This window comes from Triturus cristatus, chromosome 9 (genome assembly GCF_964204655.1).
Source record: "Triturus cristatus chromosome 9, aTriCri1.1, whole genome shotgun sequence".
Lineage (NCBI taxonomy): Eukaryota > Metazoa > Chordata > Amphibia > Caudata > Salamandridae > Triturus > Triturus cristatus.
Genome location: NC_140592.1, coordinates 899,314,515 through 899,329,661, shown reverse-complemented (window position 1 = coordinate 899,329,661; position 15,147 = coordinate 899,314,515). Strand labels below are relative to the sequence as shown.

Below are 15,147 nucleotides of genomic sequence, written 5' to 3'. Positions count from 1 at the left end.
CTCTTCACTCCCGATTTTCGACCGTCATTCATTCTTCATTTCTTTTAACTCTCTATCATTATTATACTTACCTGACCTTTAGTCCCTCTACCCACTTGTGTGCTTTCTACTCTAACCTCATCTCTGCCTCTGTTAATGATTTGTCGATCTGCTCGCTTTGTTTCCTGTGTGTTTTATGATTAGTTTATCTCAACGAAATGTGTTATGTGGTTGGAAATGTTTATCACTTGCTAAAATTACGAATCAAACCTGGCAATATGAAAGGTCCTATCACATCACAACCCATCACAAACGCCTTTTCCGTACCCCCTTAAACCGTAGTTCGCATTCTTTCCTCTCCAATGCCTCCGCCTTGTACATGAAAATGTGAAAGTAAAGACATTGTGCCAGAGTTTCCATTCCTTGCTCTTACAGGCATTTTAAACCCTCCTATGTCTTACATGTGCACGGAGCGCAGTTCTGCAATGGAAATCACTTTTTTAAAAATACTTGTGATGCCCTAAGTGAGACTTTTATGCCAAAACTCGAGTCCCATGCTGATGGTGCCACTGGAATCAAGCTGAACTTGCCTGAAGAGGCCCAATCAGTGTGTAACTGGGCTTGGGTTGCTTGTGTTCCGGTTCACAGATGATTGGACTTGACAGTTCAGATTGGACTGTTCTTATTGAAGTAGGTTCCAGACTGATTTGCATGTGGCTGGGCCCAGACTAAAGTGGCATGGTTTGCATAATAACAATGGACGGGTATGCAGCCCTGAATAATTACCACTGGCAGAGCTAATTCAAGCATTTCACCTATCTTTTTTTTTTTTTTGTTGTTCACGAAATCACTTGGACATTTTGTTGTGTGCCTTTAACCCAGTCATCCACTGGCTGTGTTCAGGGCTCTCATCTTCTGATGGGCAATGGGCCTAAAATGGTAGAAAATTCTTACTGCTTCATTCCTCAGATTTAGGGCTCTATTTATTTGTGTCGTGTCATTCCTAGGCTCCTGGTCCACGAGGATCTTAAGACCCTTTCAACATGATACAAAACTGCATCCACAACCTTCTTGAGGCAAACATGTTCTTTGTATTCTGCACAGTTGTGACTCGGGCCTGCTCGGCCAAATGTGCGGTTTGCAAGAATGTATGTAATCCAGGCAAACCGAGCTTTCATGTGCTGTGATGCTGCGATTTCACAATGCTGTAGAACAATGACACTGTAACCCTTCAGGCACACACTCGAATATCTGGTACATATTCATAATTAAGATCAATCGGTAACCTGGAACTTAGTCATAGACAGTTACAGGTATATGCAAGTACTAGTACTTTAGTTAAGATGGGGTACATTTCTCATGCAGTAGTTTGTCATATATTATTAAGTGGTTGTATGGCAAACTTAATAGTTTCTTTACCTGGATAAATTATTAAATCTTTAGCTTGAAAACCTTTGTGTAGAAGATCTCTGCTATCCCGACAAGAACTTTGAGATTTAAACTATGTACTGCTCAGCCAGTGCATTGCTATGTCTTACTCCAGCAAATGTACTCATCCATTTTTTTTTTTTTTACGAAACTTTTTTTTTTAGTTTTTCTTTGCTATGGCTTTTTTTTCTAGAAATGCCTTTTTCATATTATGCAGTGTTGAGAAGATGTTCTGTTCTTGGGCCATGTATGCTGTGTTACACAAGCAATTTGCATGGATTGTTTTGAACATGGTGTTTACTACTACAGGAATGCTTTTATGTATGTAAGGTAGAAGCATGCTCCGTCTTGTATATTTCAGTTTCAGTTGTGCTGCTGATTTTAAGGCATGATTTTGTTTTCGTGTTATTTAGTTCAGAAATGGATATCAGCTAATAAATTGAAGTACCTTGGTGTTCCCAAGTACTGGGGATCGGGACTCCATGACAAAAATGGAAACAGGTAATATTTGACATGATTTGAAATGCCTTTTTAATTTTGTGTCTTTGCTGCTCACTTTCATGTCGGTATTCCACCTGAGTGCTTTTTTTTTTTTTTTAAGAAACTTGATTGAAAATTGAACCAAGCATACAGTAATCTATCCATAATATGAGCCAAAAAAAATGAACCCAATAAAAATACCAATTAATTTATTGTACACTGGCACAGTAAGAGATAAAATGTTTTAACCAGGTATATTCAAATGTAGTTGGACTAAACGACATTTAGGCAAATATAATATTTTTCTTATTTCACTTAAACATAGAAAGGAGTGCAAAGAAGGAGAAAGGGATGGGACTAACAAAAGAATAGAAAGCATGTTCTAAATATTTATATCAAATTAGCCAGAAATATTACAAAATACAAGCTCCTTAGCTAATAATAATATAAAGATTATACAAAAAAACTAATTGTAATTGCATGTATATGGCGCTTACTACCCCTGACTAGGTGTTTAATCACTTTACTGCAAATAACACGCTACTCCTGAAACCAGGGTTAGTGGTTAATCCAGTGGTTATTGGTAATTCTTGGCTGTTGGGATTAGTCATGTTTTCTCCAGGTAACATTTAGTAACAAACGTTAAGCTTATTCAGTTGCGCAACAATAAAAAACAGAACAATAGGTAGCAAATATAATTATTTCACAGAGAGTAAACATCCTCACAATCTATCTAGAAGCAGTTTCTGCAGATTTTGATGGAAAGTCAAGGGTAACCATAGCAAATCTCATTTGACTGCCAATTGCACCGATGAGTTCTATACAATCTATGATTGTGGCATACCAGAATCCACCATGTCTTGAAAGGGATATTAATGCTTTTCCATTTGGGTGTTATACCCTTTAACGCAATGGCAATCAGAAGTTCTGCTCATTTAAAGTTTCTGTCAAACTGACCAATTTTCACTGCTTCCCCAGAGAAAATACAAGTTTTGTTAAAAAGTTTGGAAACGAGAATACTTATCTATTTTGTATCAAACTTGTATATAAAAAGATTGAACTAAAGGATAATGAAAGACACACGCACAATATCACCATTTTGGCTTCCAAAATATCAACAGCTGTCCATTTACATTTTACGAAGAGTGCTAGGTGTAAGAAGATATAACCTTTTGTAAAAGAAATGTAAAGTTGAACTAAAATAGGGAAAATGTAATCCACACCCTTTCCTCACAACAATTCTGCAAGTTATCGGAGTTGTCACTTACAGTAACCTTTTTTATATCTTAAAGTGCCTTTAACATCCACAGAGGGATTTCTCATTAAAGGGCTTAGTTTATTTGTTCTGTGTTGTAATATTCAAGGTTTTTGGTAAAGCATATCTAAAAGAGGGACTTAATAAATTGGATTTATATGAAAAGGAAGCTGGAAGATTAAACTGCTATTGCAACTCCTGAAATGGAAGACGTTTGTTGGAGAAAAGGTTATTAACCAGATAGCCATCCAGCCTCTCCATAAAAGTACTTTATACTTAATCGTAATTCTTTTATTGTAACATAAGGATGGCAACAAAAGTATTTTCTATTAGGTTTCCATAACTAGGGATTTAATGATAGAATAAGAGTGGTTAATAATGGGGGAAGATAGAGCCCTGCTTTGTCATATAAACCATAAACGTGAAAGAGAAAGGATGGAAGAATGAGTATTCTAAATTCTGCCGCATGTCACTATGTATTTGACAATCTGAAAGAAACACGTAGTGATAGATTCCTTACCTTAGAATTAACCCCAGGCGTCAGGCTGGATCCAGAAAGTTTTTGTCAGCAGTACCCCTGAGCGTTGGTAGGTGGCGTTGTGCAACTCCACGTCCGTTGTCGGCGTGGTGATCGCCGGGATTACGTTGCGGGCAGTACTTAGACGCCGCCCACGCGCGCTGACTTCAGTTCTTTCTTTCTTCCGCACCAGCAAGCGCAGATCCGGGAAGAGCTAGTATCCCCAGTCATTTTTTGACTGAGTTTTTTTTTTAGGCTTTTTGTCTCCTTTTTTCTTGAGTCGATCGACTCCTGGTGTCGTAGGGATGCCCGGGTTTAAGAACTGTGGGGACTGTCAACGCATGATGTCGGTGACTGACCCGCACCGTGTGTGTCTCTACTGCTTGGGGCGCGACCACGACTCCAAGTCGTGCCCCAACTGCCGGACCATGGCGCCAAAAACTTTGTGGGAGCGGTCCCGAAAGTTGCTGGAAGTCCGGCAGTGGGCTCCGCGCCGTTCAAGGTCACGGCCCCGTGGGAGGTCGAGGGACCGGTCGCAGAGTCGTCACCATCATTCTTCTGGATCTAAGTCTTCGCACTCTGGGTCAGGTAAGTCGAAGCATTCCAAGAAGAAGTCGAAGAAGCGTCGTCGCTCTTCGACTTCCCGTCGCGGCTGAGGGTGCGGGCGGTGCCACCCCTGCGGCTCCAGAGGAGCCTAGGACGTTGCCACCGGCCTACCCGCCCTTCCCCGGTCTGGCGGCGATGCCTGCCCAGGTGCAAGAGTTTCTTGCTACCATGGCCCGTCTCTTTGGGCCGTCTGGCCCCGCCGTTGCGCCTCTGGGCTCCGCGGGCCTGACTGGGGGTCCTGTTTCATCTCTACGGGCTCCAGCCCCGGCGCCACAGGCCCCCTTGGGATCTGGGATCGGACCCCGGTCGACGCCGGTTGACCTTGTTACGCCTCCACCAACGTCGACTCCACCGGCACCGCCTCCGACGTCAGCTGCTCCTCGGGACGACATCGTCCCCGGCTTCAGCCCTGAACCGGACATGGTGCCGGATCGATGTCGCTCGATGCCGCTTCGGACGCCGATGGTATTTGTTCCCTATGTCCGTCCTCCGTATTCTCAGCCTGTTCCACAGACTTCGGAGGAAGGGGAGGACTGCGAGGGGTCTGAGGACCCTCTCGCACAGGACTTTGCTTATGACATGGACTGGGCAGAGGATTTGGCGGAAGCCAGTGGTCTTGACACCTCACCTGACCTTGGCATGCTGTCTCCTCCTACAGTGGCTACGGAGGAGGGAGCCAGTTGCGCAGTGGTGTTGCGTAGGGCAGCCGAGGCCCTCTACCTCAAACTCCCTACAGTGGCCGACAGGACTAACCTCCTGACAGAAGTACTCCAGCCGGCGGCACCCTCTTCGAAGCCCTAGCTGCCCTTAAATAACGCACTTTCTGATGTTCTTTTGGGCACCTGGTCCAGGCCCAACACAGAGGCTCCTGTGGACAGGAGCGTGGCCCGACTCCATCGCCCGGCTCTGGGCGATCCCCCTTTTCCTCTCCCAACACCCCACTCCTGAGAGCTTGGTTGTCCAAGCCTCTGCGTCCCAAAGCGCGTTCCCTTCCACACCTCCGGATAGGCAATCCAAGATGTTGGAGCAGCTTGGCAAGAAGCTGTTTTCATCTGCCAGCTTAGGGCTGCGGTCGGTGAACACCGCATGCCTCTTGGGCCGTTATTCCCACTCTGTGTGGGACACGTTTGTGCAGGTGCTGCCTAGCTGTCCGGAGGAGGTCCAGACAGTACTCGCCCAGTCTGTTGCTGCTGGGAGAGACGCAGCTAAGTTCACCGTTCGTTGTGGGCTTGACACTGCCGACTCGCTGGGCAGGACGATTTCCACGATGGCTTTTCAGGGAATGTCCTGAATACCCTGATGGACATGCCCTTTGATGGCATTCGCCTTTTTGGCAATAAGGCAGACAGTGCGCTGGAGCGCTTTAAGGACTCACGGGCTACGGCCAAGTCCTTGGGCCTGTCGGCCACTCGGCCTCCTCCGCCTTCTGCTTTTTGCTCCTTTCGTGGCCGCAGAAGGAGTGCCCCACCACGTTCGCAGGGCCACTGGCCGGCGCAGCAACTTCCTCAGCACGGCCGCGGTTCAGGGCGGGTCAGTCCACCTCCAACCCCATGGCATCCACTGCAAAGCCTTTCTAGTCCGTCCTTTCAGGTCCATCAAACGCCAGTGGGCGGACAGATTCGCCATCACCTCCCCCACTGGCGCACCATCACTTCGGACCAGTGGGTGCTGCAGATTGTCTGAAGGGGCTACTCCCTCCCCTTCAAGACTACCCTACCCCTCCAGCCATGCCACCTCAGTATCACTGCATGTCGGGGATCACTTGAGGCTTTTCCAGCAGGAAGTTGTGGTCCTCTTGGCCAAGGGGGCTATCGAGCGCGTTCCGACGCCCGAAGTAGGTCGTGATTGTTATTACCACTACTTTGTGGTTCCAAAGAAGGACCAGGGCCTGCGTCCTATCTTAGACCTTTGGAACGTCAATCGCTTCCTCCGGGAAGGAGAAGTTCAAGATGCTCACATTGGCTCAGGTCTCGTCTGCCCTAGACCCGCAAGACTGGATGGTAGCGTTAGACTTGCAGGACGCCTACTTTCATATTCCCGTCCTGCCGGCCCACCGGCGTTACCTGCGTTCATGGTTGGCCACGAGCACTTTCAGTTACCTTGCTCCGTTTTGGCCTTACCAGCACCCCTCGGGTGTTCACAAAAGTGATGACGGTGGTCGCAGCTCATCTGCGCAGATCAGGGGTTTCAGTCTTCCCCCATCTCGACGACTGGCTATTGAAGGCGAGCTCGCCCCAGGCAGTCGTCTCCCACCTCCAGACTAAGGCCGACCTCCTGCATTTGCTGGGGTTCTCCATCAACGTGCCGAAGTCGCACCTGGTACCCTCTCAGCAGCTCCTTTGCATCGGAGCGGTTCTGGACACGGCGCAGTTTCGGGTTTATCCTCCCGAACAGCGAGTCCGGGACATTTGGGCTATGATTCCGATCTTTCAGCTCTTGTCCTGGGTTTCTGTCAGGATGACCCTGAGGCTGCTGGGCCTCATGGCCTCCTGCATCCTGCTGATAAACCATGCCAGATGGCATATGCGGGCCCTGCAGTGGGACCTGAAGTTCCAGTGGGGGCAGCATCAGGGGGACCTTTCTGGACACGTCCAGATCTCGGAGGGCACTGCACAGCAGTTGCAGCTCATGAACCAGCATTGGGTCAGCGGCAGATCCCTCTCCCTTCCCCAACCAGAACACACAGTGGTGACGGATGTGTCCCTCCTGGGATGGGGTGGCCACATGGGAGAGGTGGCGATCAGAGGCCTCTGGTCTCCGGCGGTGTCCAAGCTCCATATCAACCTTCTGGAGCTTCGGGCGATCCGCCTTGCATTGAAGGCATTTCTTCCCTCAGTCAAGGGCAGCGTAGTGCAGGTGTTCACGGACAACACCACCGCCATGTGGTATTGCAACAAGCAGAGCGGGGTGGGGTCGTGGACCCTATGTCAGGAGGCTCTGCGCCTCTGGACATGGCTGGAACATCAGGGCATTTCCCTGGTGGTTCAACACCTGGCAGGTTCACTGAACGCCAGGGCGGACGAGCTCGGCCGCAGGTGCATGATGGATCACGAATGGCGTCTTCACTTGGAGGTGGCGCACAGTCTCTTTCAACAGTGGGGAGAGCCTTGGTTAGATCTATTCGCCGCCAAAGAGAACGTGCAATGTCAGCAGTTCTGCGCGTTGGAATTTCCAAGGCGGCACTCGCTCGGAGACGCTTTTAGTCGCCAGTGGAGTTGCGGTCTATCTTACGTCTTTCCGCCTATACCACTTCTGCCCAGAGTGCTGAAGAAGATCAGACGTGACCGGGCCCAAGTCATTCTTGTGGCGCCGGACTGGGCTCGAAGAGTTTGGTATCCCAATCTACTCAGTATGAGCTTGGATCCCCCGATTCGTCTGCCTCTTCGGGAGGATCTTCTGTTGCAGCAACAGGGGACAGTCCTGCACCCGAATCTGTCCAATCTCCACCTCCTTGCGTGGAGTTTGAGCGGCGGCAGTTGATTCCCTTTGACTTGCCTCCTGAAGTCTATGGTGTCATTCTGGCAGCCAGGCGTCCTTCCACTAAAGTGGTATACGCCTGCAGGTGGAACACATTTGTGGCATGGTGCACAGCAAAGGCTGTGGATCCCCTTTCTGCCACTCTTTCCGAGGTCCTTTTGTTCCTTCTTTCTTTGACCCGGCAGGGCTCTGCTCTGGGCACTATTAAAGGCTATCTTTCTGCCATTTCGGCCTTTCTCAGACTACCTGATCAACCCTCTCTTTTCAAGTCCCCTGTTGTAAATAGATTTCTCAAAGGCATTAAACACCTTTTCCCTCCTATTCCGTTTGTGATGCCACAGTGGGACTTGAATCTAGTTCTAACTTATCTGATGTGCGCTCCTTTCGAGTCTCTTCATAACTGTCCTCTTAGTCTTTTGACTCTGAAGACTGCCTTCCTGGTTGCCATTACCTCCGCTAGGCGAGTGAGTGAGCTCCAGGCTCTTTCCTGTAAGCCTCCTTTCCTTTCCATTCATCCGGACAAGGTGGTGCTCAGGTCCCGGCCTTCCTTTGTGCTAAAAGTTGTCACGGCCTTTCATATTGGGCAGACTCTTACCTTGCCCAATTTCTTCCCGCCTCCTTCCAGAGAGGTGACATCACAATATGTCAAGAATTGTGTGTTGTAGCCACACTAATACAATGCACAGATGATATGCTTCTCCTTTAGAGGGTCATAGGAGGAAAAACTTACAAAGGGGAAAAAAAAACTTTGGCAATATTGTAATTCACGATTGAAGATTAAAGTAGTGCTGGAGAAGCCCCTAAAGCATCAAACTCCTCTTGACATCAGTAATAAAATAAAGAGACACTCTAAACTAAGAGAAGATCTCAAAAGGAAAATTATTAAACCTGCTTGAAACTAAAGGTGCGGACCGAAATAGCAGCAAAAAGCCTGAAATCTGACAAAAGTAAATCCAGTAAAAATCTTGTGATCCTCTGCATGCATACTGAAGTGTCCTGCTTATTTACATGTGCCTTGTCCCATGATGGAGTAAAATGATGGTAGGAAATTTTAAGCCTCATGTCGGAGAACTAAAATATGATATGGGTCTTCTCATATTTTTTATTTCTATGGTCTTCTTTTGTTTTTAGGTATCGGTTCATGGTAATGGACAGATTTGGAAAAGATCTACAAAAGATATATGAAGAGAATAGGAAAGTGTTCTCACATTCTACTGTTTTGCAGTTAGGTTTGAGGCTGGTAAGGGCTTTCCCTTTTTTGTTTTTAAAGTTTTGTGAATATTTATTTTTAATGTATCTAATTCTGTTTGTTTGTTTTTGACAGCTTGATATCCTGGAATATATCCATGAACATGAGTATGTACATGGAGACATCAAGGCTTCAAACCTTCTCTTGCATTATAAAAATCCTGATCAGGTATATCATATTTGGATATGTATAGGACTGTATTTAATGGCCTGTATTTGGCTCTAGCATTCCTTCACAATCGAAGAAGTTAGAAAATGTTATGATATTGTCCAGATTAGTGGTGTTTCTTTAACGTATGATTATCTTCTCCAATCTACTTTGCTTGTTTCTCCTTCATGGAATTATCAGTATTCCTAATAGCGGACTACCTCCCCCTACAGGATCCCGAATACTCTTACTCCAAAGAGAAAACCCTTTTATAACTCCTAATTGAATTGAAAAGTAAAATAAGCTTTATCTTTTAAAAAGAGAATATGCAAGAAATGAAATAAAATGGGTGTCATTCTCCTCAAAGAACATCGGCAGCAGTATAATAGTGACAGAATTGTTTTATTTTTCAATTCTTGTTGCATTTCTTCACCTTTAAGACCTTTATATATTTCTGTCTATTAAGATTAGAGAATGACTGCCCTTTCTTGACTTGTCATTTTTTCCACTAGTAAAGCCTTTTGATGTGCCTTTTTTATTCTTTTGATATTCAGTAGTTTAACTTTATTATTTTCGCTGGAATCTTTAAATATTGGTGAGATTTTGTGTTTTGAAATGTTTTTATCGGGAACTGTTGCTCCCCGGGGAAACGTATTGACTGCTATTGCTTGGCTAAAATTTATATGGCTGCTACATATTTTATTTAATGTTGGGATACTAAGATATCATTTTCTCAGAGGGATATATTTAGAAAATAGTTAATTATTTCTATTTGTCCATGTATATTGAAACCCAGAATGGAAAGACAATATTTGAAGTTGTGGTTGGTGGCGGGGAGAAATTTGGTAAATCTTTAAGTTTAATCACGGGAATTACCAATGTTGACACTATATGTAATATAATTTTTTGTATGTAATACTGTAGGTGTATTTGGTGGACTATGGCTTGGCATACCGGTACTGTCCTGAAGGAGTACACAAGGAATACAAAGAAGACCCAAAGAGGTGTCATGATGGCACCATTGAATATACCAGTATTGATGCACACAAGGGCGTAGGTATGAAAACATTTTGCAGAAGTAGAAAGGAAAAGTGCAAAACTTTAGCTGTTCTTCAGTCCCATTTTTTTCCCATAATACTGCTGAACATTGACACTTTCTTTGCTCAAATGCCAGTCTTTCAGTGTCTATACGGTTGAAGAGTTTGGTGCATACTAACTAAGCCATTTTTGGTTACGTAACATGCCTTTAGCTAGGTGTTTTGGGGGTTTTGCGTTTAATGAAATTTATATTGCCAGTAGCAGTTTACCTTATCAAAATTCCTAAATAAAGTTTTGTTATAAGTTTTAGGGCCGATTTTATTCATTTCTGTGAATGATGTTTAAGTAACAGTTTTTGACCTTCCTTTTTAGGTTCAAGAGCAGTTGTTTAAAACTGACTTACCAACATGTCCTTATTGAGTACATTTAATTTGGAAAAGAACTTCTAGAGCAATAGAAGGTTCTAGTAAATGTATAGTGTACTGCAATGCCCCCCCCCCCCCCACTTAATCATTACTGGAATCCAAGAACACTCCCACTGAGTCAATACTGGAAGCGGGGGGTCTGGCCTAAGCTATTTCATGATTTGAGACGGAAAGCCATACACAAAAATACAAACACAAGCATTCTTCAAAGGAATGCTGAAATATTTTATTTATGTTATAAGTAAATTTTAAAATTTTAATTTTAATGGGAAGGTTCTAAATCAATTGAGGCCACTCATCGTCCATACTGTATCTTGTTTGATGCACTTGCACTGCTCCCACAAATCAATCTGAGCATACCAACTTAATTTTCAGTTTCCAATTATACATTTCTTAACATTTACAGAAATACCTTAAGTTTTGCTTCTTTATTTCTGTACACTTTATTGATCTATTAATATTATTTAATTTTCTTAGTGGTTATGGACCCCTTGAGTATCTTCAGACCCCCAGGGGTCCCTGGACCACACCAAACTGGAATTACTGGCAGACTAGTTGTTCAGCCTTTTTCTTGTTTGTTCTATTGAAGACAATCTTATTATGGAAGTAAACATGGGAGACACCCCTACTTAAATTGCTCAATTTATGCAAATGTACTTGGTTTCATAATGGGAAAGCATGCTTTCAACAACATATTTTTTTTCTAGGCTGCATTTTGGTAACTTCGTTGCATGTAGCATACTCCCCAGAGTATCAATTAACACCATTCATTTTGGATGGTTTAGATGTGAGAATGCATGCCAGCAAGTATTTTAACATCAATTGCTAGAATAAATTCATGAAGTTATTTTTCCGAGGCATAGGCACATTTTTGAATCTGTCTGATGTAACTTTTTACACAGGACTCTTTCATGGTGTTGGGTTTACATCCCCAACCCCCTCTCATTAGCATTAATATTATAGATTGTGTTGTAAGCATGTAGTATTATCAGTAAACTAATGATGTATGCTACTGAGTTTAGATCGGTCTTTGCTAGGTGTGGAGTACATTCCTAATGTGTAGGGGGGGGGGGGTGGTGTGTGTGTGTGTGTGTGTGTGTGTGTGTGTGTGTGTTAGTTAATAGGAAAACTAATTTTCTTTGTGCTAACCACTGTTTTGTTTAACTCGCAAGTTCTGTCCTTTTCACAGCTCCTTCTCGTCGTGGTGATCTGGAAATACTTGGGTACTGTATGATCCAGTGGCTCTGTGGTGGGTTGCCTTGGGAGGACAACCTGAAAGATCCAAATTATGTACGGGACTCTAAAATAAGGTGGGACATATCTTTGCCAATTTTCTTTTTTCATGATGGTATGAGGGTGCTAGCATGTTGACCAATTTGAAATGCTATGTACTAAATTAAGGCAAAGAATGTACATTTTAAGGCTTTTGAAGTTTGTGGACATACACATCGAAAAAATGCCTGAATATATATATACCTATCGGAAGAATCTGCCTAATTCTTAAGTGTTTCATTGCATATATATGATAATTCACACTCTAATTCACATGATCAAGGAAGTCCATTACCTAAATGATTCAGATATGCTATTGAGGTAACTTGGTGTTATTTTACTTGTATGTCTGCTTGTTGCTCAAACCTCAGCACTGAATTGCGATCTCCTAGTGTTGCGTTGCCTGGTTTAACATTCTTGAATCATTCTTGCATTGTATTATAAATATTCAGTTAACCTTTAAACACGACTCAAAGGGACTACATGATGAAGATACCAGTCAATCAATCAACCAACTTTATTCAGTTTCAGCATATAAAACCATAAAAGTTCTCGATACATAGCAGTTCATAAAATGATTATACAACATATCACAGTTAAGTTACCTGCCATAAAAGTTCATAATAGTTCGAAACCTGAAGTGCATGGATAAATATGTGTACCATGAACCCTCGATAAAAAATCTAAACAGTTAAAAAAAGGGATCCTTGGGCTGTTTTTAGGGTGTATATATCACAGGGGTAGCGTAAACCATAACCATTACTAACATTTAGTCAAAGCACGCCCTGGCCTTCATAGCAGATTTCAGGTAACTGAGAACATAAAAGATACAATTATCATGCAACAATTGTAAGTAAATAAGAGCTTGCCGAGCTTGTTTAAAATTCATCCTCTTTTAAACCGGGAAAATAAAAGTTTTTCGAGTGACTTCATAAAACTTACAAAATCACAGGATCTGCTACACTTCATGTTGAGATTCTCCGTCGCAGCCACAGGGTGCTTTCAACTGGCCTCTGCCACACCCCCTCGGGATGGCCAACAAGAGATGAAAAAAATCCAGGCGAAACCTGGTTAATAAAAACCGTTCATTAATACTTAAAAGCCCCAAAAGTTAAGGTTCAGCTGACAGTGTTGTTTTTGACATTAAGAATTTACGAACACTGGGTTTCTTCAGCTCCAGCTCTTCCCTCTCAGGTTTCCTTAAACTGCAAAAGGACTCCCTTATTAATCCCATGTCTTTTTTGGTTACCAATTCCGGGTTAGTATACAATTCAAGTCTTCCTAACCTTGCAAAACTACTTTTGATGTATCTAAGCCAAGGTATTTGGAGAGCATGGTCAAGAGTCATACGTTCTTTTAAGATGAGTTGGCTCAACGAAGATACCTCACTCAACCAAGTTTTCATCCAAAACGTTAAGGGGCAAAGGGCCAATAAGTCACTTAAGGCACCCCCATTTCTTCGTGTACCACACGGACCGCCCAGTAAACGTTTCAGGAAAGCATTCTCAGCTACTTTCAGATCAACTGTGGTAACGTGCCCCCATATTTCGCTACCATAAAAAGCTGTTGCGACACCCTTGGCCTGATGGATCTTTAAAAGAGCTGCAATGGGTCTCTTACCTAATTTCAAAGCAAAGTTAAAGATGGCCTCATTCACCCGCACCAAGTCTCCCCTCTTTCTTTGTTTTAAAGGGGCCCATTTCAACTGCTCATCCATTACAACCCCTAAATAAGAGAAAACATTAGTGCGGGGTACTTTAGCAGAGCCAACTCTGAATTACAAGGATTCTTTTGGGCTGTGTGCCTAACTGCATAACTTAGGCTTTAGAGTCATTAATAGATAGGTCCCGCTCTGACATAAAGGCAGTGAATGCGTCAAGCAAGGCTAGCAGCCCCCTAGCGGTCCTTGAAATAAGGACCGCATTGTCCGCGTATAAAAGGACTGGTTGACCACGTTGACCGACATGCAGATAATCTACCCCCGTCAACAATAAGGCTTTGTCTAAATCATTGATGTATAGATTAAACAAAAAGGGGGCTAAGATGCACCCTTGACGTACACCTCTCCGTAGTAACTTTGGTATCTTAAATCCTGCGAGAATCTAACATGGGCCTTGGTGGCACGATGTAGGTCTTCTAAAAAGTAAACTGTGTTCCTGTCTACCCCGATCTGCCAAAGTTTGGTCCTATTCACACGATCAAACGCGGAAGACAGATCCATGATTGCCAGATATATGGTACCAGAGCGGGCAACCGTGTATTTAAGAATCATGGTTAGGTTAAGGCACTGTGCCACCGTAGACCGGCCTGGGCGGAACCCAAACTGAACATCTGCTAACGTATTGTCTTCCACTGCCCAGCTCGTCAGCCGTTCTAGGACCACACGTCCCATCACCTTAACCACAGAGTCCAGCAACTAAATTGGTCTGTAACAATGTGTGCTGTCCCAATTTACCCTTTTTGAAGACTGGCACAATGGTCAAGGTAGCCCAGGACAACTTGTCCGAACCGCATCGTTAACTACCGCAGTAGGGACAGGAGCCCATAAGGATGCATCTGATTTGAAAAGAATCTGGGGGATACCGTCGGGTCCAGGGGCTTTGTTGCTAGTGAGCCCAACAATACCATCCTCGATCTCTTCTGTACTAAACACCAGATCCAAGATAGCTGCCCTACGATTTGGCAATCGATTAAGCTTGACGGGGCTCTCAAATAGTTTCAAAATGGAGTACCCACTCGTCTTCTGTGATATGTGCACCTACTGCCCTGCCTTCATCATGATTTAGAAGTGGACTATTGACAATACTCCAGAATTTAGAGCTGTTCCTCAACGTACTAGCCTCAACTAACCTCCTCCATGCTTCTTCCTTCAGGGCGGACTTGCGTTTGGCCAGTACCAATTTATTATCTCTTTGACACAATCTGACATGGGACTGGTTCCTCGAACTGCTATTTAAGGCTTCCCGCAATTTTCTGACTGCCAGAGACTGATATGTGAAAGGTAGACAGTTGTCATGTGAAGCAGCGCCAGCAAAGTTTTTCACGAGAACGTGTGCAAAAGCGACTGAATGGCAGCTAAGCTTATACTGCTCATGCTAACTTAGCAATGTCTGCTGTTGACCCCATTTCCTCACTACACCCTCCCCTTGGTCGGACCAACCGACAGTGGACTCAATAGAAAATAGAGTTCACGTAAGCGGGAGCAAGAATTAAGAGCAGCAGTCAAATTTGGACTAATAGTTAAACGGTGCACCAATTCGTGTGTAAAAACTCA

At 44.1% G+C, this 15,147-nt stretch overlaps 1 protein-coding gene across 1 annotated transcript in view; it reads left to right on the top strand.

Moving 5' to 3' along the window:
• VRK1 (VRK serine/threonine kinase 1) overlaps nucleotides 1-15,147 on the top strand; it is a 309,962-nt gene that overhangs the window by 143,092 nt on the left and 151,723 nt on the right. The window contains exons 5-9 of the mRNA XM_085626433.1: nucleotides 1,821-1,908; nucleotides 8,874-8,982; nucleotides 9,067-9,159; nucleotides 10,063-10,195; nucleotides 11,791-11,911. Of these exons, the coding sequence (XP_085482559.1) occupies nucleotides 1,821-1,908; nucleotides 8,874-8,982; nucleotides 9,067-9,159; nucleotides 10,063-10,195; nucleotides 11,791-11,911 (544 nt within the window). The remainder of the gene's footprint in view (nucleotides 1-1,820; nucleotides 1,909-8,873; nucleotides 8,983-9,066; nucleotides 9,160-10,062; nucleotides 10,196-11,790; nucleotides 11,912-15,147) is intronic.